This window comes from Plectropomus leopardus, chromosome 7 (assembly GCF_008729295.1).
Source record: "Plectropomus leopardus isolate mb chromosome 7, YSFRI_Pleo_2.0, whole genome shotgun sequence".
NCBI lineage: Eukaryota > Metazoa > Chordata > Actinopteri > Perciformes > Serranidae > Plectropomus > Plectropomus leopardus.
This window is the reverse complement of record NC_056469.1, coordinates 32117058-32141648: the sequence shown is the minus strand read 5'-3', so window position 1 is coordinate 32141648 and position 24591 is coordinate 32117058. Positions and strand designations below refer to the sequence as shown.

Below are 24591 nucleotides of genomic sequence, written 5' to 3'. Positions count from 1 at the left end.
ATATGTCTGAGTTTGCCCTCCCCATTCAGACTTAGAATGAAAAAATTAACTATTTTATTAAAAAAGCAAAACAAGTAAAGATAAAAATTCAAAAAATAAAAATAATAATAATTTTAAAAATACAGAAAATTACAATGAAAAGATGAATGATAAAGAAAAAAAAAGTTTAAAAAGAGGTCCCAGCTAACATCCTATATCTTTCTTCTGATAAACACATGATCTCAGCACTCATAAAAAGTATTGCGGTCTGAGTCCTAAGCCTGGTGATCATCCACCTCCTCTCCACATGCCGCAGTGTCCTTGAGCAAGACAGGGAACTCTAGTTGCTCCAAAGGGTTAGGCCCAGTAACAGTTAAAACTGGATCAGTCTCGTCACCCAACCCTTAATGAAGTGAAGAATTAGTATGATAATTATTACAGATTTACACCTCACATCGTATGCATCTTAATATTCTGCACAATTTTTTTTTGGCCATTACTCACATGCTAGTTATATGCACACCAATTTTCTCCTCTTATTCCAAATATGACAATATTCTGAAATTGACATGATCATAGAAAACAGCGGTTTATATATCTAGAATCAGGCTGTTTTCTAAATGTCGCATTTCTGTTTAAGACACCTGGGACATGCCGGTATTATTAAGGTTTTAGGAGCATTATTTTGGCATTTATACAGCCAGTTTGGAATATGAGTGTCAGCCCGGTGTTTGCGACACACGGCCTTTCATCTGTTTACTGTCAGCACTGTGTGTTGTCATGGATATGCTGTACACAAACTCACCAGTTTGCAAAGCTGTGAGGTAGAGATGCATGCAATCCTTTATTTCAGATCGGAAGGAGAAATCTGCCACTGTTAGGAAACCGTAAAGAAAAATTCTATGTTGATTCAAGAAGCAAAATGACAAGCAGCTGCAGCTGTTTCTGCTTTTCCATATTTTAATGTGATAAGCAGCATATTACGGCTTGTTAGTCAGAATGTGCTCGGCTGCATGTGTACATGAGTGTTATAGGAATATTCATCTTTATTAGACCTGTAACAGCTCAGTCTTATTTGTTTTGGAATGAGGGTAAAAAACAGACCATTGTGTGCATATATATGTACTCACTGTTAATGTAAGGCATGCAACCGCGAGGCGATAATTGTAGTTTTCTTTTCTTAGCTTGATGTTGAGCTCCCTCAGCCTTTGTTTGGCCTTCTCTGCCTTTTAAAACATTTCTTGAAACCACATTTGAAGGCCCACTCCACAGCAAACTTATGAGCACCTGCAAAACTCTGCAGTGTGGTAATTTTGGCTGGCTCAAAATGTGAAACCTCATGGTCTACAGCCATGCTACCCTTGCTGGTCCATGGTGCCCCTGATCCAATCACTTCCTCTTCTGCAATCAGATGGCAAGCATATTTGTGAAGAGAAGATCAAGTCAAGTAGAAAGTTACACACATGCTGAACAACAGCGAAATGCAGCCCCTGCAAAAGTTAAAAGGAATCTGGGCAGCTGTTCTTGCTTTTATCCTAAATATTTCTTCTTGTTCATTAGTCCACAGCTCCCACTACAGTGTGGGAGAGAAATGGCAACTCCTGCACAGACAAGACTGTACGGATTAACTGTTGCAGACAGGAGAACGCAGCCGCAGAGGAGACGGTGTGTGGGTGAGCACCGTGACCATGCTGAGCCCTTAAGGCACTTTGAGTCTTTGAGTTCAGGTGCACAGACATCTGAAGGATCAGTGATCAGGTGTATGAACCTTTTCTTCTCCTTCTTAAACGCCTTGAGCTGCTTCAGGGCACAGAAATCATTTTGTTTGTGAGGTAATAGTGCAGGCTCCTGAGGTCACGTCCTCATACTGCCTCATGCCCTCTCTACTTTGCTCGTTGGTCATTCCCTCTGAAACTTTAATTCTACCTGACTGCTCGAGACCTTATCGTCCATCTCTGAGCCGTCCTCTCAGAGCCGTCCTCTCAGAGCCGTCCTCTCAGAGGTTCTGACCCTCTCAGAACAGACATCCTTTTCGTTTTGGAGTAGAAGCAGCTCAATTTCTGCAAAATCATCCTTCTTTTTGCTGCCTTCTCAACTTCACACTTATCAATGTGTCTTTCAGCTCAGCTGCCAGTTCCACCAGTAGAGACTGAGCTCTGGTGGTGCGTGCTTTGCACTACATATGATGAGTTTAATAGCAAGAGGAATGCCTGTATTAATGAAGGTATTGAAAAAACATACCTTTGGGATTTCTAAATACTCTGGTATACTATAATACAGTGATACTGCTGAGGCCTTAACATTGTTTTTCAACAATTTTTTGTTCTTTTATGAATTCATCTGCTCCTTTTCCAGATTGTGCATTTCATTGTTTTAGTCAAATAAACATAAAGTGGGCGGTAGATCCTCATCTCTCATGTTTGTTGCTGTTCTAACACCTCTGAACAAACTGGCAAAGATGGCACATTTTTTCTCATTGTTGAGCTTAGTACAGCTGTACCACCTGTGTTACATTACTCACTGATTACTGTTTCTTTGGACTTGCCTACTCAGAACAGCTGGCTCCGAACTCAACAGTAGGTATGCAAAACAGAGGCCGTTATCATTTTTTGTGAATATGAGTGGGTGGATGGAAGGAGTTGAAGTCCCATTGAACTTATTCACGCATCCATCTTCACTTTGCTCCATGTAAATTCATTTCCCAAACGCAAATGCATCATCTTGACTCCTATTTACTGTTCATCTTTCACCCCCCCTCCTGGATTTGTGCCTACTGCTACAAGTGTCTGGCAACTAGTCAGCTCTTTACCATTAGGTCCACCAGAGTGGCCACCCAGGAAACTGTGGTTGCTGATGAGATGAAGACTTCTCTTACTGAGGCTGAAGTGGTGCCAAGCTGCTGGGGTCTGAAGTGAACCGAACAGATATGAAACGGGTTCCTCTCGGGGATTTGTCTTGTGTTTTCAATGAGGCATAATGGTCTGGATGAGTCGTTGCTGCCCTTACATGTGACCCTCCAGCAGACATGTGGTAAAAGAGAACAAACACCAGATGTGAAAAAGGAAAACCTCTAAACAACTGTATCATTCTAAACTGGCGTATCATCAGACCGCGTTGTGTTTTGCTACACTTTCACCGTGCAGCAACTGCCTTTTCACATGTGTTTTGTCTGGCTGCGATCTGTGTGTGTGTGTGTGTGTATGTGTGTGTGTATGTGTGTGAGTGTGTATGTGTGTGTATGCGTGGGAGTGTGATGGCAATATTTCTCATGGCCCAGGCACTACACGGACTCTCTGGTGGGACATTAACCTGCTCAGCGTATCCTTCCTGAGTCTGCTCAAACAGCCCGAGTGCAGAGACTGAATATCTGCTTATAATGAACAGACAGGAAGTTCTCTTTGTGTGTGAGTGTGTGTGTGTGTGTGTGTGTTAAGGTATGCATAATCCTTTGCAGGTATACTTGTGTGGGACTGTATATGTCCAATAGTGTCCGTGTTTGTACATCATGTGCACGCTGGTGCATATGTGAGAGAATTTAAAAAGGACCAATTATCCGCATAAAACGGTTTGAACCAAATCTTAAGAATTAGCACCCTGAATGGTGTTGTCATGTTACACACTGTAATAAAATTATGTGGGTACGGTAACAACATATCCTAGAATGATTTTAAGTTCTGATTGTTTCACATGAGACAGGTTTCATTTCTTTTATTTAAATGGGGAAAGGCCATTAAGAGCAAGCTCTCTTTTACAAGGTTGCCCTGATTATATTACATATAAAAATATAAAAACAACAGAAGCACACTAGTATACATCGACATACATAAGAAATGTAGAGATACTGAAGTGCATATTAAAGGCAAAAACAAACAATAGCCACTGTAAATATCAACAAATACTCCAAAACATCAACACATGGGACAACATCACTCAAAGAAAACACATGCTTACACTGAGCTCAAAGTGCGTCTGATTTTAACAGCTTCTGCAAGGTGTTCTACTTTTGTGGGGCAAAATTTTTTAAAGCCAATATCCTGATCTCAGTACTTACATAATGATATTCAAAGACCAAATAATCGTGTGTTTTCAATGACAAGGGTTTCCTGGGACAAAGTCCTGTGTTTGTTTGACCAAATCCACACCCCCATCCAACCTGCCTGCTTATGTGGAGTTTCTTTCTTTACATCTGTCAGCACATAATTTCTTATTATAGTTATTTACAAATTGTGGTGCATTACTGTAAAATAAATTTACAACATCTGCAACCAAAAATACATTTTCCCCCGATGATAGTACATAGCTACAGGCAGCAGTGCCCTGGCTGGGGGTTTGACTGTATAGTGGCACTTTCTCACGTTAAAAAACAACAAAATCTTGTTCTACCAGGAATATGGTCTGAAATTAGAGAGAAATTGAAAGCATTTGCAACCAAAATTGTGTGTTTCCCTAATGATAGCCTGTGGCTACATGTAGCAGTGTATGTGATGTAAACGCTTGCAGTAGTGTGCCTGGAGCAGATGACCATAAAAGGAAATCTGTCAAGAACTGGCAGCAGTCTTCAAAGTAGAAAAAACTACTGGAAACAGAGTATTCAGAACGGTCTGAATCCTGAGATATTTGCTCACAGGGATTACTTCTACATATGTATACCTCATTATTGGAAACTTTGGCCACTTTAAGATGAACATCCATCATTGTAATATTATATATGTTACAGAAAATAATGAAAAGCATAATAGGTCCCCTTTAAAGTGAATTTGCAGTGTGTACTATCTGTGTGCTTTCTGTAGCTGGATGGACTATACATAAAGTATATGTATGTGGGTGTACATGGATTAGGCTCATGCTTATTGGTTTCTATACTTAAAACTGAAAATACTCATATTTGTTTTAAAAGGAGGGTATAAGTAAAACGGATTGTTCCGAAACATTACCACCTTTCATATGAGTAAGACACACAGTGTTTGTGATGGTTTTTCCTATTTTTTGGTTGTTGTTTTGTGTCTCTTTGTAGTCATTTTGTGGTTGTTTTGCCTGGTTTTGTAGTTATTTTTTGTTTCTGTCTATCTTTGCATCTTTTCAAGGCCATTTTGAGTCTTTTCATGGTCAGTAAATTAAGGTAATTTTATGTCTCTTTTTAGTGTTTTTTGTCTTTTTATAGTTGTTTTGTGTCTCCTTGAGGTTGTACATTTTTCATCATTAAGATGTTTTCGAGGTAATTTTGTGTCTATTTTAGGTTATAGGTCTTTTTTTGGTGGTTTCGTGTCCCTTGTAGTCATTTTGTATCTCCTTGTGGTTGTTTCGTGTCAGTTTGCTGTTGTTTGGGTCTCTTTGTAGGGGATTCTGTCTTTTGTATTAATTAAGTGTGTCTTTGTGGTTGTTTTGCCCATTTTGTAGTTTTTTCATGGTTATTTGCTGTTACTTTGCATCTCTTTGAGGTCATTTTCAGTCTATTCATGGTCAGTAAATTAAGGTAATTCTGTGCGTTTCTTGGTGGTTTTGTTGAGATAATTTTGTGTCTCTTTGTGGTTATTTTGTGCCAATTTGTTGTAGTTTGAGTCTTTTTGAGGTAGTTTTGTGTCTCTTTAAGATAATTTACTGGCTTTTTTGTTGTTTTGTGTCACTTTGTGGTTGTTTTCAGTGTTTGTAGTAATTAAGTTTCTCTTTGCGGTTGTTTAGCCCTTTATTGCAGTACTTTTGTGGTTCTTTGCTGTTGCTTTGCATCTCTTTGTGGTCTGTTTGTGTTTGGTCGTTTTGAATCTCCTTCTGGTTGCTGCACCTTAGTTTGAGTCAAGTGTTGCTGCACTTTTGGCCTGTCCACTAAAGGGCCTCTCTGTAATCCATCCATCCATCAAACATCTTTGTTGATGTCCTTTGCCTTTTACAGTGCAGAATAAGCATGTTGCAAGCTCAGAATTTCTCCCTGCAAATGGAAAGTTGAAAGAAAAACATTTTTAAAAAAACCCAAAAAACCTGGTGCATATACTGCTTATCAGCTAGATTCTCTAAACAAACAGTGAAACTGCAGGCTGTGTGCTATTGTTGAGTGTGTATTAAGGATCAGAGTACTAATTTCATTGTCTTTTGCTTGATGCTGTCGCTTTGGATCAAACGGCATTAACAAATATTTTCTCTGATGCATTGCACTCGGCCCATTGCAGCTCTGCAGCCAGGTTAAAACAAAAAGTTATTTTCCGACACAGTTCAGTCCAGGTCTGGTGGACTGTAGGCAGCCATATGGAGAGGGAGCTCTGGAAACATCCCATTACAGGTCATATATCACACGTCTGACAGCAGCCATTCTGCCTTGTTTTCATTTCAATCACGAGTGCAGCTGCGTTTCAGAACAGCGAGGCTCTGCCATGTTAACCCGCTGCAGGCTGGAAGATGGAAGTCGCCAGGGGCACCACAATGCACTGTGGGGTGTTTAATGTATCTGCATGATGCTTTATATCCATCAGCAGCACACAGAATGACTCAGCTCAGTGTGGACTGTTGTTCTGAAGGTCAATACAGATATTTTTGTGTTGGAGCTGCAGATGGCCATTATTTGATATTTTTATATTTGACTATTTTAAGTGCAGAGGGTTTTTTTGCCAGAATTTTACTCTTGACAGGCTGCAGAAGATTTAAAGTGGTGTTGACACCATCTTGGGAAACTAAAATGCTGCATTTAAAACAGAAAAAGGACATTTTTTAGACGATGCAGCGTTTTTCCTAACTCCTATTTTTAGCACAAGGAATTTAACCATATTGTTTAGGATTTTAGGAAACTGAATATATAGTAGACTTGTAGTGCCTTTAAAATGTCTAATGTATGTGGTAGTTTCAAAAAGTGGAACAGAACTTTGCTGTTCTCAGCTTGGAAATTCAAAATAAAATGTTTTTTTCCAATCTTGAAGACACTTCAAGTTTTCCTGTATTATGCAGCAAGCTGAAAACGTGATTGAAGCATCATGTTAACTGGTTAACTGCCAAGAATAATTTTGATGATTAATAGCTATTAACATAAAATGTATGTATTTATATTATAGTATTTACAGACTTAAACATGCGTTGCTCTTCCTCCTTTCCTCCCGGTCGGCCATGCTTGTCAAAACACGGGGAGTGACTCTACTGCAGCTCAGTTTAGATGATGTAGAACACTGTGATTGACTTTAAGACGTCAACAAATAAGTCTGTGCATTTCGGTTTAGTCAGATGACAGTAATCATAGATCAAAACATCCTAGAAAAGTCCATTGGGATGGACTGAGAGATCTGAACGGGTTAAAGCATGAGGGGATTTTTTTTTATTCAAGAAAAAAAAGTAAAAATATGTGATTTTGATGAACAGAGATGAGTTTCTAGGGCTTTGAGCAATGCCCAAAGAGGGAATTGAAGAACATTGGCTTTCCACAAAGTGCGCACTCTTGCAGAATCATTAAATACTGACGCACTTATCTGATGATTAGTGTTAACACGAGTCTTGATGACCTTGGTGAACTTTGAGTTAAATATTACTCTCACGTGTTAAAGCTGGTTAGAAGAAGTGTTGGACAGTGAAAGACTGAGAAAGAGTCGTCTCCCCCGAGGAAATAAAGTTCAACAAAGAGGCAGAGAAAATCAAAAACCACATGTCTGTGGCTTTCTGTATTACTCCCCTTAACAAAGTACCTTCTGCCCAAAACAAAGTGAGTGTGAGTGGATTTGCTGAGATCTGCGCTGCTGTCAGGCCGTAGTGCTTATTTGTAGACGATCAAACTCGCTTCCTTCCGCGATGTAATCTGTCCCACATGGATTTCTACGGAGTCCATTAAAATGTTGCGCAGTGGGTCTGAATGAAGAGAGATGGGAGCGGAGAGAAATGGGTGCCCTTTTTGCCTCGACATGCGGCTTTGATAGAAACGACCGTCATGTTTCGCTCTGTTTGAGTGAAATGTGATTTGCGAGGTTCTGCCGAGCGTCTCAATCCCAATCCGTCTCCGAGATGGACACAATGCAACTTCACGTATTTGTAATCTTCCATCTGTTTTTCCTTCAGTGAATTTAGACTTTTAGCCGTCAGGTTTAAACTGTATGGAGTGGATTTACCAGAAACTGCAGGCTGTGAAACGGTTTTATCCACTGAGGTCGATTGAAGGCAACTATTAGTGTGATGTTTACTTATTGGGTTGTTTTTGTTTTTTTTTTAAATTTCCTTGCGAGAAACAACACTAACCACAACCCCAAACTCGTTGGAAATGTTAATAGTCAGTAGAAACACTCAATAAAACAAAAAGTATCCTGCTGGTTTTGGTCCAAACCAATTTACCAGTTTACTTGGTCGAGTATTAACACGCAGAGAGAAAAGATTTTACTGTTTTGTTTTGTTTGTTGTTTTGAACAATGAGTTTGCAACATTCCCAAATCCTAATTATTATAAATATTGGAAATTTTGCTCTTAATAATATTGTTTTTTTTCTAATGTTTTATTTAAAAAAAGATGCCCCTATAATCTGTGTGTGTTTTCTGTGGTGATATATTCAGATTTTACTTAAATTTCAAGTAAAAGTAGCAAAACCAGACTTGTTGGAGATGTTTTAACTGTTTAAGTAGTTCATTGACTCATCTTTTCTGTGGTGGATCCTTAGATCCTTTTTTTCAAGTAAATTTTTTTTCAATGCTCAATTTCCATTTATTTCCTGCTCTCTCTCCTCTCCAACAGCGAGTACACACACACACACACACACACACATGCACACGCACACATGCACACATGCACACGCGCGCACACAGCGCTGCAGTGCCACCTATAACCCCACCTCCTCTCACTCTCTCCTCTCAGTTTAATGCTGTTCAATTCAAAGCGGTTTTATTGCCATGGAAAAATACGTTTACATTGCCAAAGCAGGTGTGACTTTTTTCTTTTTTTTTCCATTTTGAAATCTATATTCAGACCACAGATCTGAATACAGTTTTATATTATCTTGTGATTGGTCTCATATCTGGTTGATTGTTGGAATTTAACCCTTTGAAATCTGGATTGACAGTAGTTTTCATGTGCGAAATTCAGGCACTTTTCACAGGCATTTAAAACTTTGAATATTCTTTTAAATACTTGGGAAACGCACAGTGAGCAACAGGGTGTACTCCACAAATTGCAAGTCATTGGAAAAAGATGACAGGAAAATTACTTTTAAATTAGTCAAAAATTTGATTTTTTTTGTAATAAAAGGGAAAGACAAAAAAAATTCTAAGAAAAATACTTTGGGAAAACATCCTGAAAGAAACTACAATTTGTAACTTATATTTGCTAGAATATACTGTACTATATACTATACTATATATTCAAAATAATTTCTTTTCTTTTTCTTTTTTTCATGTCATTTCCTTGTTTTTTTCAGACTAATTCCAATTTTTGTGCTATTTTCTTCTAAGTGAAGTTAAGGAAGAAATCAAGCAAATTTGCTCAGGTGTCAAAGGGTTAAAGCTACATATATATAAATGATATTTGGATAGTCATTGTGTGGTAACAGTAAATTAAAATGTTGGTACTCTCAGGATCAGGGTCAATCGAAAACGCCTCGATGACTTTCTTTGGGTCCGTTGTGAGGCTTTTTCTTCTCTCTCAGTGGGTGGCGGTGGTTCTCAGGTAGTGCGAGGTAGAAAAGTAGAGCGAGCTCTGCGTTATTTTCTCGTTCTCTGAGTCTCTCTCAGAGGAAAACAGCTGCCGTGTCCTGAAGGAAACGTTGCTTTTTTTCCCATCAGGCTGTTCTGCCTGTGATGGACAGCGGTCTGGTTTTGGCTTGAGCTGCGATGTAGGATGCAGTTTATGGGCCAGAACGCAGCGAGGGGTGGAGGCGAGGGCGGTTTTTGGCTGAGCCCCCCTCGGGCTCCTCTCCCTCTCGGTCCCCATTGACAGTGACCCCTTTGACCCCGTCATGAGAGCATCAGGGGAGAAGACCTGGTCCTTAACCTTTTGATCCCACTTTCCACATCATCCTGAGACTCTTTCTGTTTTCTTTCAATTAGAGATTAACTTTCACTGTTTGCCTTTGTGTTCACTGCTCGTAAATGATACCTGTCACACTTTTTATGGTTTCTTTTTGAGTTGTAGTAATCCAGCTTGTTTTACTCAGTGAACATTATGCAGCGCACGTTTTAGCAGACGCTGTTATTTAGAAGAATTTAGAAAAAGTGCATTAAAAGTAGATAATAGTGAGGATGATGAGTATCCGTCTGATCAATGTCATGTCTCATAGATGTACCAAAATATGCATCATGTCATACAGTATAAACAAGGAGGTCATATCTAGAGGTTTTCTTATTAAAATGAATATCTTTCAATAATTTCTAATTTAAATGATGAACACATTTAATTGTAGGAACTCTCAGGAAGCTCTTATAGTCATGGTGACCCTTATTTATATAAGGAAAACTATTTTGTATCAGGCCTTTTATCTTATAATTATTTTTGAATAAAAATCAATACAATTTATGAATACTGGAAGTATGTAGAAGATCAAATATCACAATATTTTTGGCCGAATATCGCAAAATTAGCAGTATAAATATTGTAACATAAATTACATTTTGATGATTTTAGCTTGTATCTTAAGCAGGGTCTATTCTAAACTGCAAGGAAACATTTTGAGAAAATTGCACAAATTTTATTAATATTTCATCACCAGGAGTGATTTTTTCGGAGACTTTGTGAATGCAGCCTGTGATCCTGACCTCTCCTCTCTGTCTGTGTTGTCCAGGCCTTTGTCTCCCTCTCTCTGCTGTACTGGGCTCTGCAGAGCTTCACTCAGCTGCTCAACATCAAGAAGAAGGCTGACTGAGTCCACACAAGAAGACGCACACTGAATTTTATCTTTTAATATCAACATTTTTAACATAATTCCATAATATCCATTTTTATTGCCTTAAACACTGTGCACAACCTCATCTGTATGTGGAGAGGCAGTTTCAGCTCCTGCTCGATTCACTTTTAATGTGCAACTGGTTGAAGTCTGTTTATGGCTGTAAAACGGTGCATGCTTACTACACTCGACCAGAAATCCACTCCCATTCACTGTGTATAGGAAGAAACAATACACACACAAAAAAAACAATGGTATACACGGTGCTCACATTAAGATAGCCTCTCAAGTGAAATGCTGAAGTGAGATATTAACTGAAAGTAACTGATTTCTATCCATACAAAAATAACATGTATTTTTTAGCAAATGTCAAAAAAAGTATTCATGTGAATCAGCCATTTCCGGTTGAATTTGTAAAATATGACAGGAAACGGTCTTGCACTGTTGCTTTTTCGTAAAGAAAACACCTCTGTGTGGTGCTGATAGAGAAGGGAGCGGGGGATCGTACACACACACGACTGGCAAGGCAGGGCGGATGCAAGTTCATGCAAATTTATTGCATATAGTGGGCATGCACTGTAAGATAAACCATGTAAATCAGCCATAAGATTAGACAAGGTGCTCAACCGGTGCGTTTACCAAATGATGAATTTCTCACTTTAAAAACGTCTTGTGTGCATTAGTCTACACCGGTGCTTGTCAAACTGTTTCAGCATAATAAAACTCTTGTTCATTAGCTCCCACATAGAGAAAATTCATTCCATGCTCCCCCTGCCCGTCCCACAGTTTGAGAAGCACTGGTCTACACTGCAGCAGTGCTAATTCAAGTACTAATGAATTAACATTTTTATATATCACCTGAACCACTGTGAATGATTATATTTTGCCTTTACTATGCAACTTATACCTCTCAGTGTTGGGAAAGCTACTTTGAAAGCTTTGCAAGCTACTAATCACCTCACACTGTAAGACGCTGAACTACTGTAAAGCTACGCTAGAGAGAAATCTAGTTTGGTTAACTAAAGCTGCTTAGAAAAAAAATAGGGCTGACAGCAATGCTTTAAAAATGGTAATCAGTGTCCAAATCAGTATTCAAATGTTCTTTTTTTCTCTATAATCAATCCAGAAATCCTAATAATCCAACATAATTCATCATGCATCAATATTAACTATTACTGATTTTGAGACAAGGACATTTAAACTGTGATGGTCCTCGTTTTGTGCTCCGGCAGTTTGACCACACCTGACACTGATCTGAGTCTTACAGATTTAAAAGCAAGAAGGTCAAGCAACTGGAATAGTTTCACAATTTACAAAGATAACCCCTAAAAAGTCGAGGGCCAAAAATGCCAAAGAAAACTTTTTTTCCTAGCTATAATGGTCAGTGATACTGGCACCTGCATGCTAACAAAGCAGCTTTTTTTCACATTATTTTATATGCAATGACCGAAAACTGAGGTTTCAAAAAATCTCTCTCAGTGCTCGTCCAATCTTTGATTAATTGTCAATACTTCTCAACAAATATTTGATGGCCCAAAACTGGGTTTTGAGACTGCTCAGAAAAAGTAGTTCAAACTACTTTGTTGAAAATTGTCAATGTGCATGTGAAGTGAAATTATAAAAAAAGAAAATATCAAAAAATATCCCATGCCAACAGAAAAGGCCACTGAAGTGGGTGTATTTGAAAAAGCGCCCACTTGTTCACAAGTTGTACAAAAAACAAACAAACAAAAATTACCCCTTAGCTTTGGTTTTGTACACAATGTCCATTCTTCAGAAATCTGCCTTTTTTTTTAAATAAATAGCAATGATCAATACTTCTGACAAATTGTGCTTAAAGGGAGATAAATTACAGTTGCGATGTCATAGTAAAACAAAATTTAAAAAATAATTCCTTTCCTTTTATGGCCCAAAATTGTTTGTAGTTTCAGTAGGTAACTACAGAAAAAAATGACGAAAAAGTGATTTAGCCACTTGAATACTTGAATCACGATTTCAATGTAGCTGATCAACCAGCAAGCTGCTGCAAAATGTAATCAAAAGCTTATTTACATGTATTTCACTTCTGCCTCTAACAAAACAAATGCTGCTCATCATGATGCCTTCTAATTTTAGTTTTTCTTGCACAACACCAAACAGTATATTGTTTTCATTCCTCACTGCAATTAAAAAATTGTAATTTTGCCCTACATGTGTCTATTTTTGATTTTCCTAAAAAGGCTCACATGAATAACAGAAAAATGAAAACCCTGGAGGTCTGTGCAGTGCGTATCGAAACGGCAGATTGCTCTTACGAATTCCTCCTTCCAACCTCCAGATCTTGTGTGGGAGTGACAAACAGTCCTCAGCAGATGGTGCTGTTATCAACGGCCAAAAGTCCTCTGAAATGCACATCTTATTTACAGGCAGCCCTTGTGTCCAATAAAACCCATATATTCTTATATTTAAGACGTTTTTTAAAGTACTGAGCTTGTGGAAAAACGACAGAAAATGTGAGAACATCAAAAAAAAAAAAAAAATCACAGTTTGGTGTTTAAAATTAACATATACAAAAAAAGATTTTTTTGTCAAGGCAAGATTTAACAAGTACTATATATAAAGAGAAATATTCCATGTGATTTATATATATATATTTTTTTTCAACATAAAATGAAGTATTGTTTGTGAAATTTGTTTCAACACAAAGCAACATCACAAGTGTGTAAATTTTGGCATTTTGAGCAAACACCTGTAAAAACTAGATCTTTACTAAGCACAACCTACATGTCAAAGACTTAAAAAATTCTCCTGTCTTACAAAATGTTACCTAGATACATAACAGACATCCAAGTGAGTTTTTGGAAAAACTATGAATTATGCACGTCTTTTATTTGTTGCTGAATTACATGACATTCTTCTTAAAGCGATGTGTAAATGTTCTCGTGCAAATGTAAAAAATATTATCATCCCTGTTAAATTGTGTAGTGATCATGATGAAAACATCACAGTATGCAGATTATGTGAATCACTGGATTTAGTGAAAACTGTGTGAATATTCATGATGTGTCATTAACAGGTCCACAGATGGCATCGCTCTACTGTACATATGTGCAGCACACTCATCACGGTGGCTGCGCTGAAATACCAGAACATGTTATCAAATGTGTTCACCTCCCCGACAGATGCAGCTAGCATCTGTGAAGAACAGCCTGCAGAATGAGCTCATTTACATGTATATGTGTTACACTGAAATAACTCCAAAGTCAGGAAATAGCATATGCATAAAACAAAGAATCCTGTGAGTTGTAAACATCAAAACTCATAGATCAGGACTCATATTTACAGTCACTTAAACCTTTGAGACCTGAACAAATTGCCTTGATTTCCTTTAAAAACATTGGAAGAAGGCAATGAGCAATGACAGAACAAATGACCCAAAACTTGCCTGAAAATTACCTGAAAATGAAAAGGAAAGAAAGAATTAAAAGAAAAGTTTTCCCTAGCTTATTTTTCACTAGACATTTTCCTCTAGCTTTTAAAAAATAATCTTCTAAATCTTACAATTTTTAAAAGTTATTACAAAGTTGCACGTCACCTTATCACTCATGTTTTTCAAAGAAATTGCAATTTGCTGAGGATTCAAGGGTTTAACAACTTGTGAAAGGCATCTGAAACAGCACAAGAAAATCGAACTGTCCAGGTTTCAAGGGGTTAAAATCAGAAAAGTTCTGCTGTGGCTTCATCTGTTCATGTCTAAATTGGTGATGTCACTGTCGATGATTTCCGGCAGCTTTAAAAACCAAACTCCTGCTGTGACATCACAGATTAGTGTGGCCAGACAACATGCTCAAAGCTCAAAGGGTTAACCCCATGAGGGAGTCACAGAAGATGCATTTTGACACGTTTTTTTTCTGGAATGTCACGTCCATTTGCTTCTTTATTACCCATGCCCATAATGTCCCAACGATCCGGTCCACCACCATCCACACCTGTCTAACTGGAATCAACTTCTTTAACAAACTAGTCACTGGCCAACATTTAAAATCCTCCACAATTATTATTATTATTATTAGTAGTAGTAGTAGTAGTAGTATTTGCTGGAATATACTATTACATCATTCCATTAAACTTTAGTGAGACTAATTTTAAAACAAACAATACCACCGAAAATAAACATTTTACAAATTTTTCCAAAGGCTTCATACTCTGCCCCTAATTGGCTGACAGTCAGCGCCACCAATCACACTCACTTTACCTAAATCCAACCAGTCCAGTGTACAAAGGTAACTTCAAAGATTATATGAAGAGATTACAACATTTGAGAGGATTAAAGGGCAGTCCGTGGACACGTATGGTTGTAATAATGTGTTTGGGCGTAATATTTTGTTTGTTTTGGTTCACCTGGACCTTTGCTAATATAAAGTTAATGACCGTTTTTGTCAGATATTATGATTGGTGGATCACAGTGAGGCTGCACAGGTGAGTTGCATCTTTGTTTGTTGGTGGTCTGGCAGAAGCGTCGATTGCACCTGTTGTGGTTGTTGTATGTTAAATAATCTGCATAAATTTCATCACAAGAATTTTAGCTTTCTGTCGATATGTCATGGCTAATTAAACACGGCAGTTGTGTGCACAAAGTGTTGTTTAGCTAGCAGCACTGCTAACACATTTAGCTCTAACATTACAAACTGAGTGACTGAGAGGCTAACTTCAGTCGTTTGTATGTCTGGTGACAGTTAGAGGAAGTTTGTGGAAGAAGCATCACTTAATTCAAAGGGAAGTATTAATACCACACTAAAAATACTAAATTAGTGTTGATTTGTGTTGTTTTTGGATTAATATTCCTGCTGCATTAATGTGTGTGTTGCATTTTCTTGGAGATATTGAAGATTGTGCTCATTTTAACTTCTTTATAGACTGTTAACCTACAACAATGCATCCTCAGTACCTTTTCCCTGTGAACCTGACTGTGTTTTGTAGACTATAAAACTTCACCCGACTTTCCATCAGCATGAGGGTGATTAGATAATGACTGAATAAAGTATATGCACGTTACCAGCTAGTGCTGCCCACCCCTTAAAACTTATCTTCAGTGCATTACCAGTCATTACGTGTAAGCTTACATTAACAAAAATAAAATGCTTGTTTTAATGTGCTGATTAAACATCCCACTTGAATGTAGGTAGGCCGTTTAAGTAAGTTGTTAGCTATAAGTGGCAAGTAGCAAATGTTTGGTTTGTGCAGCACATACTTAGTGTTGGAATAATCAGAAAAAATCATACTGTCTTTATTATAAACTTGTTTAAATGCTCTGAGTTCTAAAATACAACATTTCTTCTTTGCAGCATCCACAAGGACCCGTTGAATGCGACATTGGCCTTGGCTGGAGGAGGTCTTAACTCGAGTCCGATTTAATCGCTTCTCGTTCGTAGCAGGCAGCATGAGCAGGACCCTACAATGACAGCGAGTGGGTAAGTTTCCCAGTACGTACTGGACACTGAAAAGAGCTGTTTGTTTTTGCTCATCACTAACATTGATATCACTATGGTTCTTTTAGGCCTAAGTAATACCTTTTGAAGGATAGATTAACATTAAAACAGCATTCACTTGCCCATTTGTACATCAAAACACATTTCTGGTTGTTGTAATTACTCCTCCTGTTCATACTGGACACAAAGAGATCATTTCCTAATGTGCTTCCAGTGTACAATAATGAAGGACAAAATCCACACAGCCGTCCCTCTGTGGAGCCCATTTCCCACACTGGATGATTAACCGTGTTAATGTCATTATCTGCAGTCCATTTAGTGTAACACATAATTAACCGTGACATGTTATAGTCTCTAAATATTCTTTAGCAGAGATTAAGAGCCCCTCTCTGTGTGCTCTGCTCATACTCTCTGCTTTTTAATGATCCGTTGGGTCATTGAAGCGATCCGCAGACGGACAGGAGAAGCTGACATATTGATCCCGCTGTGGAAGGATATGGCCTTCACCTTTACATGAAATCCTACTAATAGGCGGTGAGGGAATTCTGCCCGGGGTCCCGCTTAATGGAACAAGGAAATGTCGCTCAAGTAAGACAATCGATGAGACGGTCAATGAGAATTAGATCTGGCTGTAATGTAAAAAGGGAGCAAAAACAAACCAGCTGCTATTTCATCCTCGGCAGCATTTAGGAGCTATTTAACAGCCTCTGAATCATCTGAAAACAGCATCAATGCATTTTAAAAAACAAATTCATCTAAACATTTCCTCCAATAATGAAGGTGATTTTTAAAAGATAAGGCTGGGAATATTATATCTATTAGTCTCTAAGTCGGTTTCCATTAAAGATTTGTGCAAAAGACACAATAGCGTTTCCACTGAGTGATTTTATGCAACGACTTCTCTCTGTATAATATTTCAAGAAGCATAGCGATGGATGTTCAAAACATTAGCAGGTTTATTTCTATTGCAGCCACTGCACTAGCCCTCATTATTTCCAATGGAAGGCGATGTAGGCGTGTTATTTGAGCGATTATGGAGAGGCAAGCACCTTGTTTGTGGAGCGGCCACATATGAGGGATTTCTGTGAGGTGAAAGTCCACAATGTCAGAGAGGAATCGGGATTCAAAACTTGCGGATAATCCCCTCAATTTAAGAGTTAGATAATGCAATAACTACTCTTGTAGCTCCTGCTGCATCATGAGGGAGCCAGTTCCTACTGACAAGCACGTAGTTGAAGCATCGTGTGACCTATAAAAGCAAAAAAAAAGGTTTCCATTTTTAAATCACCTGAAATACCTAATTCAAAATTGATGTGTAATAAAATGAAATAAAAATTAATTTATATTTAGAATTATATATTTGAATTTGGTTTACAGGAAAAAAAAATTTTTTTGTGCTAATTTTTACGTATTTTTCATGGCAAGAAAATAAATGATTAGAAACTGTTAGGAAAAGTGCAGGCACATTAAAAAAAATACTCGACGGGCGCTTGAATGAACTGTCACCAAAGAGTCACCAAGTATAGTGCAGCAAAAATGGAGACAATAAAAACAAGATTTACATGTCACAGATTATCAATGAAACTTACATTCATCCTCATTTTATCACTTAAAAATCTCTACAGATGTTGGGTCCATCTTTGTGTAAACACTTAAACTAATCAGCTAAAACATCTTCGTTGTCTGCATGGCTCATTCTTTTATTTTTCCTCCTCTTTTCCTTATTGCACGGCAGATGGGAAGAGCGAACAAATGTGATTTCCTTCCTCAGAGCCACAGAATGTTCCAGTGACTCATGCAATGATAATATAGTTCAATGCTCTGCACCAACTGTCTGCAGGGGGACAGAGAGGAGTCCTTCTACACACACACATACACACACAAACACATACGCATGAATGCACAAGCATGGGGACATGCAACCACACTGTAGACAGAGGTACGTGCATGAAGGTCTGCATGATGTCTGATCATTATTGAGTATTTCTATTATGTTTTGACACCTTGTGGTGTCTCCGCCAGTGTCTGCTCTGCTTTTATTCTTCACCGATGTCTCCATCAGTGTCCGCCCCACTAGTGTCCGCTCTCATTCTCAGCCGGTGTCTCCGTCGTTGTCCTCTCAGCTCTTAAAACAAGCAAAAAGAAATGAAAATGATTGGTTATTGGTATGTTATTGGCCACGAGAAGCTGGAAATTATGGGTTCATCATGGTTGAAATAATCATTATCGAGCATCACTAGTTGAAATAAATGCTTAAAAAGTATGCTGACTTGAAGCATTGCAACTTTTTGACTTCCTAACCTTACAGCGTCTCAAGCAGCCTAATGGTAGTCACTCAGAACATGTTTGATTTCCTCCAAAACATATTTTCGAAAGCAAATCAGTTTTGTATATGAATGTGTTCGGTGCAGCCTGACTTGTGTAATCATCTGTACTTTCAAAATACTGAGTATAAAGCAATTTAACATTTTTCTTGAGCATGTAGCAGTGTGGAATGAAACCCTTTTTTTAACGATTAGCACTCCCCTAACATACTGAGACATTTCCTGAAAATGGCAGATGCCTGCAGGCTAATATGAAGTGTTTGTACATTAATGTCAGTCTTTCTGCACTCTGAATGCTCTTTTGCTTCTGCCTGGGGATGTTAAACTCAATGAGGGAGACCCAGCTGTCTGTTATCTGGTCGGCATCAATGTGGTCTCAGCCCCACGGGGAGGAGGACCTGGGGTCAGCCTGTGTGGATGCACAGGACAGGACCTTACATAATGGTCCCATTATGATACATGTTGTTCTGCACTAGACTCCACACTCAGGCTGCTATTTTTAGCACAGAGGGCCAGAAGTGGATTAGGATCTATATATGTGCTTTGGGCTGCCGTCACAGTCGGGGAGGGTCATGGTGGTGACAGAGTCACCTGCTCTCTTCTGAGTAACAGGGTGATTCGACTGGATCTTAGAAGCTGAAATGTTGATTTTGATAGCAGTATATTTATCCAACAAACCATCTGCTCCCAGCAGAAGGTTCACGCGGCAATATGTACCGATGAGAAGTGCTGTAATCACCAGCGCATTAGTTTTAACTCGGCTAAAAAAGACAACACTGTGTGATGTTGTTCCTCACTGGCAAAAACAAAATTTTCATCTCATTCGTCTCATTCATGAAGGCGATATCTCCCTTGAGGAGTTTCCTCAAATTTGGCCCAAACGTCCACTTGGACTCAATTAAGAACTGATTTTGGTGGTTAAAAGTAATTTTGACCTCACAAAGCATCACCATAACTTGAGTTCATACTTTCATTTTGACAAAAAAATTCACACATTTGGATTAAAAATGGATTTCATATCCAAAAGGTCAAAGTGCAATTTCATTGTAACATCATAATGTTCTGCAAAAACACTTTTCTTGCAATTATTCTGAATGCTGCATGTTCGGTGGGGGTTTTTTTCTGGTTCCACTGTACTGTACTCACCCTGAACAGTGACTCCTGTGTATGGTTGCACCTTTGTATATAATATATCTCTCTTCTGAAACATGAAAATGTTGTGTTTTTCAGTTGTGCCGTGATGCTGCAGTGTATGAACCTGCTGACCCAAAGACTCGGCTCACACAAGTTCATCTTTGGGATTTCGTAGGTTCATTTATATTTATGTAAGTAATAAATTCAGATTCTCTTCATATTGATGCAGCCTTTTAGTTAGCATGAGTAGTTGTATTTTATCAGTGGAAGTCCCACTCCACCTTCAGATAAGCTACTTATCCAACACCTACAAGCTCCCATGACATATTTATGACTAATTCATTCACCAAAATCATCAGGCATTCATCCCCTGATACCTGCTGGGCGGTGTAGAGTGGGACTTAAGTGAAGTGGTTGGAGAAGAGTTACACGTTTTTTTGGTTGTTTTTTTTCCAGCTCAGAATAACAATTGTGATTTTCTCCTGCATATTCTAATGCAGGATGCACTGTCCTGCTTGGTTATGAACTGCTCTCAAAATACTTAATCAGATGCTGCACAGTTTATGCTTAAGTGTTTAATATCGTAACATTTTAGCAAAAATGCATGAATTTGAGAATTACAGAGAAAACAACTGGAGGATTATACTTCACGAGTTGTGTGAGAGTTTGTAAATGTATATTTTGATGCAGTTAAACGCAAACCTGAATGACTTCAGTTCATCAAAACAAAGTGTTCCTCCCAAATTCAACTTAACACACTGATATACAAATGATCATATGGGGGATGCAGTATACCTTTCAGAGCCTGCTCCAGGCCTGCATGTAGATTCAGAATGTCATTCAGTAGTTCAGTTTGATCTCAAATCTGCTGTGGCCTTAAATTTATGCATTTTTCTCATTTCTGCCTCCAATGCTGCTCGAACACTCAATGTTTGACACAAAACACCACTGCTGTTTTCTTGTGGCTCTAATACGTTTTTGTTCTTCCAAAGAGGCCCTTTCTTTCACCACATTTGAGTTAGCCACAGTCAGAACACGAGGCTCCAGAACATTCACTATCTCATCTCCTATCTCGCTTTTTCAGTGGGCATCAGTCTAATGCTGCTTAAACAAAAAACAAATCTCTGACTAAATTGGTTTAACTGAACCATTGAAATTATTTCATGCTCTAAGAGACTCTCAATCTGCAGACATTCATGCCATAAAGACATTCGTGGCATTTTGTGATATTTACAGAGACAAAGGATTCGATTTGACTTTTCATTGATGCAGGGTGTGACGCAGTCAGTTGCCAGGGAGGCTACTCTAACCTGCGCACAGTACGCCTGACCTACATGCATAATGACCTCAAGAGATCTCATGATGATGCAGGTCTGAAGCACTTGGGAGTGACGGGATGATCTGACGTGAATCGTTTGTCATCTGAATGTGACACACAACAAAAAACAACAGCAGAGAGGTTGTTTTTTATTGTTGTGCATTAATGAGTGTATTTGCAGTAAACTGTCAAACTGTCAGAAGATAGATGTAGTACTTTGGCCTTATTAGGAACAACTTCACAACACAGTTCTCATCCATGCAGAAGGCTTGTGTGGCACGTGTTTGAGGATCTTACATAGGAAAATTAATAAATGTACAACGCAGGTTTGGTAAGAACAAAACGTACTTTTAGAAAGTATTCAGATTGTATATATTATTGTAGAAAATTCATTGTCCTGGAATTTTTTCTTTTTATTTTTATAATAATAGGAAAAATAGGAATATACTGTACTGTAAGCATATATGTATTTTGTTTAAAGTAATTAAGATAAAGAATTAATCATAATAATAATGGACAGTCAGCCTTAAAATGTGATCTACAATATAGATCAAAAGACTATAATGAAACATGGCTCTAGGAGAAAAAACAGCAGCGATACTACTATGACTACCACTATTACAACAGCTACTACTACTACTACCACCAATCATAATAATAACAATAATAATGACAGCTTAGTTTTTTCCTGGTACTGTCACCTTATAAGATGGAGTTCAGTTGTTCTGTCTACAAGGTTATGAATAAATATTAATTCTTAATAATAATATGTAGCTAACTTAATGGTAATATATAACTAATATTTTGATATTATATCTGCACTAGCCAGTCATTTTTTAACAATAACAATAGATCGAATGACTAAATTTAATGTAAAAGAAGTCACTTAAGAGAGAATTATCAGTCAAACCCGCACTCTCTCTCATCTTTATGAAGCATTTAAACATCTATTAAGCCCATTGTTTTGATTTTACAGACCCCAAGACACAGTTAGTGACTAGCTGGTGAATGTACTGAAGCATTTAGCAGCTTAAGACCCTGACATTTCCCTTAAGAGTTGTTGGAAACTAAACCAGAGCAAGAGGGTGAGTGAATATTGGACATTCACCAAGTGGACTCCAACAGGACTCAGAATCAATGGTAATATTGCTCTGTTAGATGTGTAGAAGAAGTAACTGTTTGCTAAAACGTTCACCTCTACAACTGTATACTGTAAGGTGGTTACATGTCAGTGATGTGTTTGCAGCTTATTGCTAGCAAACTTAAACTGATGCAGGTTTAAGAAAAAAAGGTTCAGCTGGTGTAACTTGATAGAGAACCATAGATAATTATATTTTTCCAACAATAGAATTTTAACTAGAATTCCCACATTTATTGAAATATATTCCAAAAATTCTGTAGCTGATAGATGTTAAGCATTTATTACTGGCTGCCCTGTAGTCGCTCCCTGACAGTCCCATGTGAAGGACATGTCAATACTTAAACTGCTCCTGCCTCTCTGACACAGATGTAAACACCCACATGACCTGCACTGACAGCCCTGAGGCAGCACTAAAACTCAAACGTTATTTGCACACTGGTCAGCCGCTACTCCCACACACACATACTGTCCATATCTGGGTCATTGTTCAGCAATCTTTCATGATACTCATCCAGCTGAGGCTCGTGCATCAGATTAAATGGTGGTTCCTGTAGGCAGAAGGCTATGTACAATGTGTGAGTAAAGGTTTTCTCAAAGGGGTCTAGTAAAAAAAAATTGAAAGGCAGAACAGCATGGCAGAAACTGTTTTTCAGTTACTGCTTGTCTCCCACCGTTTTTGCTTTGGACATATGCTCTAAAAATATAGACATTTATATTGTACAGTAGCTCTATTTGTGTAGCTGAAAGTGAAATGTAAGGCCATTGATCCTCTTGACAGCCATTGCTGCAGAGTAGGGAATAATACTAATTTTTCAGCCATCTTCTCCATTAAAAAAAAAAACAACATAAAGGTGTGATGTGTTTGGACAATGCCACATTTGAATGTCGAGTTTGAACCAGTTTGTTTGACGCATACTGAATCCTTTAGAGAACTTCGAGGTGTATGGATAGCAGTGCAATGGGATAACAATTACGATTAACTTTTCATAACCTTAAAAACCAATGGTCTATTTGTAGAAATAAGACCAGTCACCTCACGCATTGCTAGCAGAACCATTGTTTCCTTATGGTACAGCGTGCATATCGTGCGATCCTCACTTTCTAATTCACGCCATGTTTTTCTTGGGGTTTTTGTGTGTGCATAAAAGTTAAAATATTTTCAACTTTTCTGCTCAAGGCACGGAGTCGCACAGCTCAACAGTGTTAATTTTGGCCATGCATACGCATCACGCTCCATAGGTGCCCCCAGCTGTTTTGCCAGATACTCCTCTAAGGTGTGATATGTTCCGGTGTGATAACCCTTTAGAGTGCCACAGGGCTCAATGCTTGATCCACTAGCATTTATTGTTTACATGTAGTGGTGATTTGTTTTCTATTTTTGCCATAAAGTTCCACTTATATGCTGATGACACTTAATTATTAAGTCCTTTTTTTATATGGCACATCAATAATATAGAACTTCTGTTGTGAAAAATTAAATAATAGGTGTGCACTTATTTATAAATCGCACAAGTTGACAAAAAGTATGCGTATGTTGAGCAGTTAAATGCCACATTCCTTCACTTCTGTATTATTTTCTCAGGTTTGATATATATGTAAATTACATACCTAAATGTCAAGGCAATTTTGACATTTTTAACCAAGGGTCATAATCTTTCCGTAACATTTACCAAGTGCTATGAGTGCCTACACATAAAATGACAATCAAATGATATTTATGCAGGGTTGCTATGAGCCAGTATTTTATTTTGAAAGTAGATATTGTAGAATGATTGAATTATATTGAGAACAGTGAACACTGTGGATCTGCATTCAGAATCAATATTTTGTGACTACATTAATTTTAAAGATTTCCCTTTTATGCTGATAAAAGATGTAACCTTCCTTGAATCAAAATGATAGTATATACACTGTGAATACTGTCTGTTTACAGTACACTATTGTGGTGTTAGAGTGGTTTGTTTATTTTGTGATTTATTATTTTAGTTAATGTTAATATAAACTGTGCTGAGAAACTTAGTGTGCACCGTGTAATAACGCTGACCTGAGTCATATCTTCTAAGTGGCTGTGGGACTCTCATTTTCTACTTCATTTTTATTTCTTTGCTTTGCATTTTGATGGCCTGTGTCGTCATTCTGTGCTAACTACTAAGATTTCGTCCATCTTATGTGTCGAAGCAGTGCCTCTAACCCCTGACTTCATCACTATTGATTGTTTTCATTCAGACCACCTTAGAATTTGAGCTTATCTCTCTGGATAAAAGTGCCAGCCAAATGCCTAAAATATCAATGACTCTGTTTGGAATAATAATGATGATTGAACAAATTTTGCCTCCAGCAACTATGCCTTCATTTATAAATGCAGTTATACAGAAGAGAAGGTTATTTTATCCCTTGAGATG

The 24591-nt window shown here is 38.0% G+C and overlaps 1 protein-coding gene across 1 annotated transcript in view; it reads left to right on the top strand.

The window, feature by feature from the left end:
• Nucleotides 1-12993, top strand: part of agmo (alkylglycerol monooxygenase) — a 58609-nt gene extending 45616 nt beyond the window's left edge. The window contains exon 13 of the mRNA XM_042490129.1: nt 10703-12993. Within this exon, the coding sequence (XP_042346063.1) occupies nt 10703-10783 (81 nt within the window). The 3' untranslated portion in view covers nt 10784-12993. The remainder of the gene's footprint in view (nt 1-10702) is intronic.
• Nucleotides 12994-24591: the final 11598 nt, after the last annotated feature.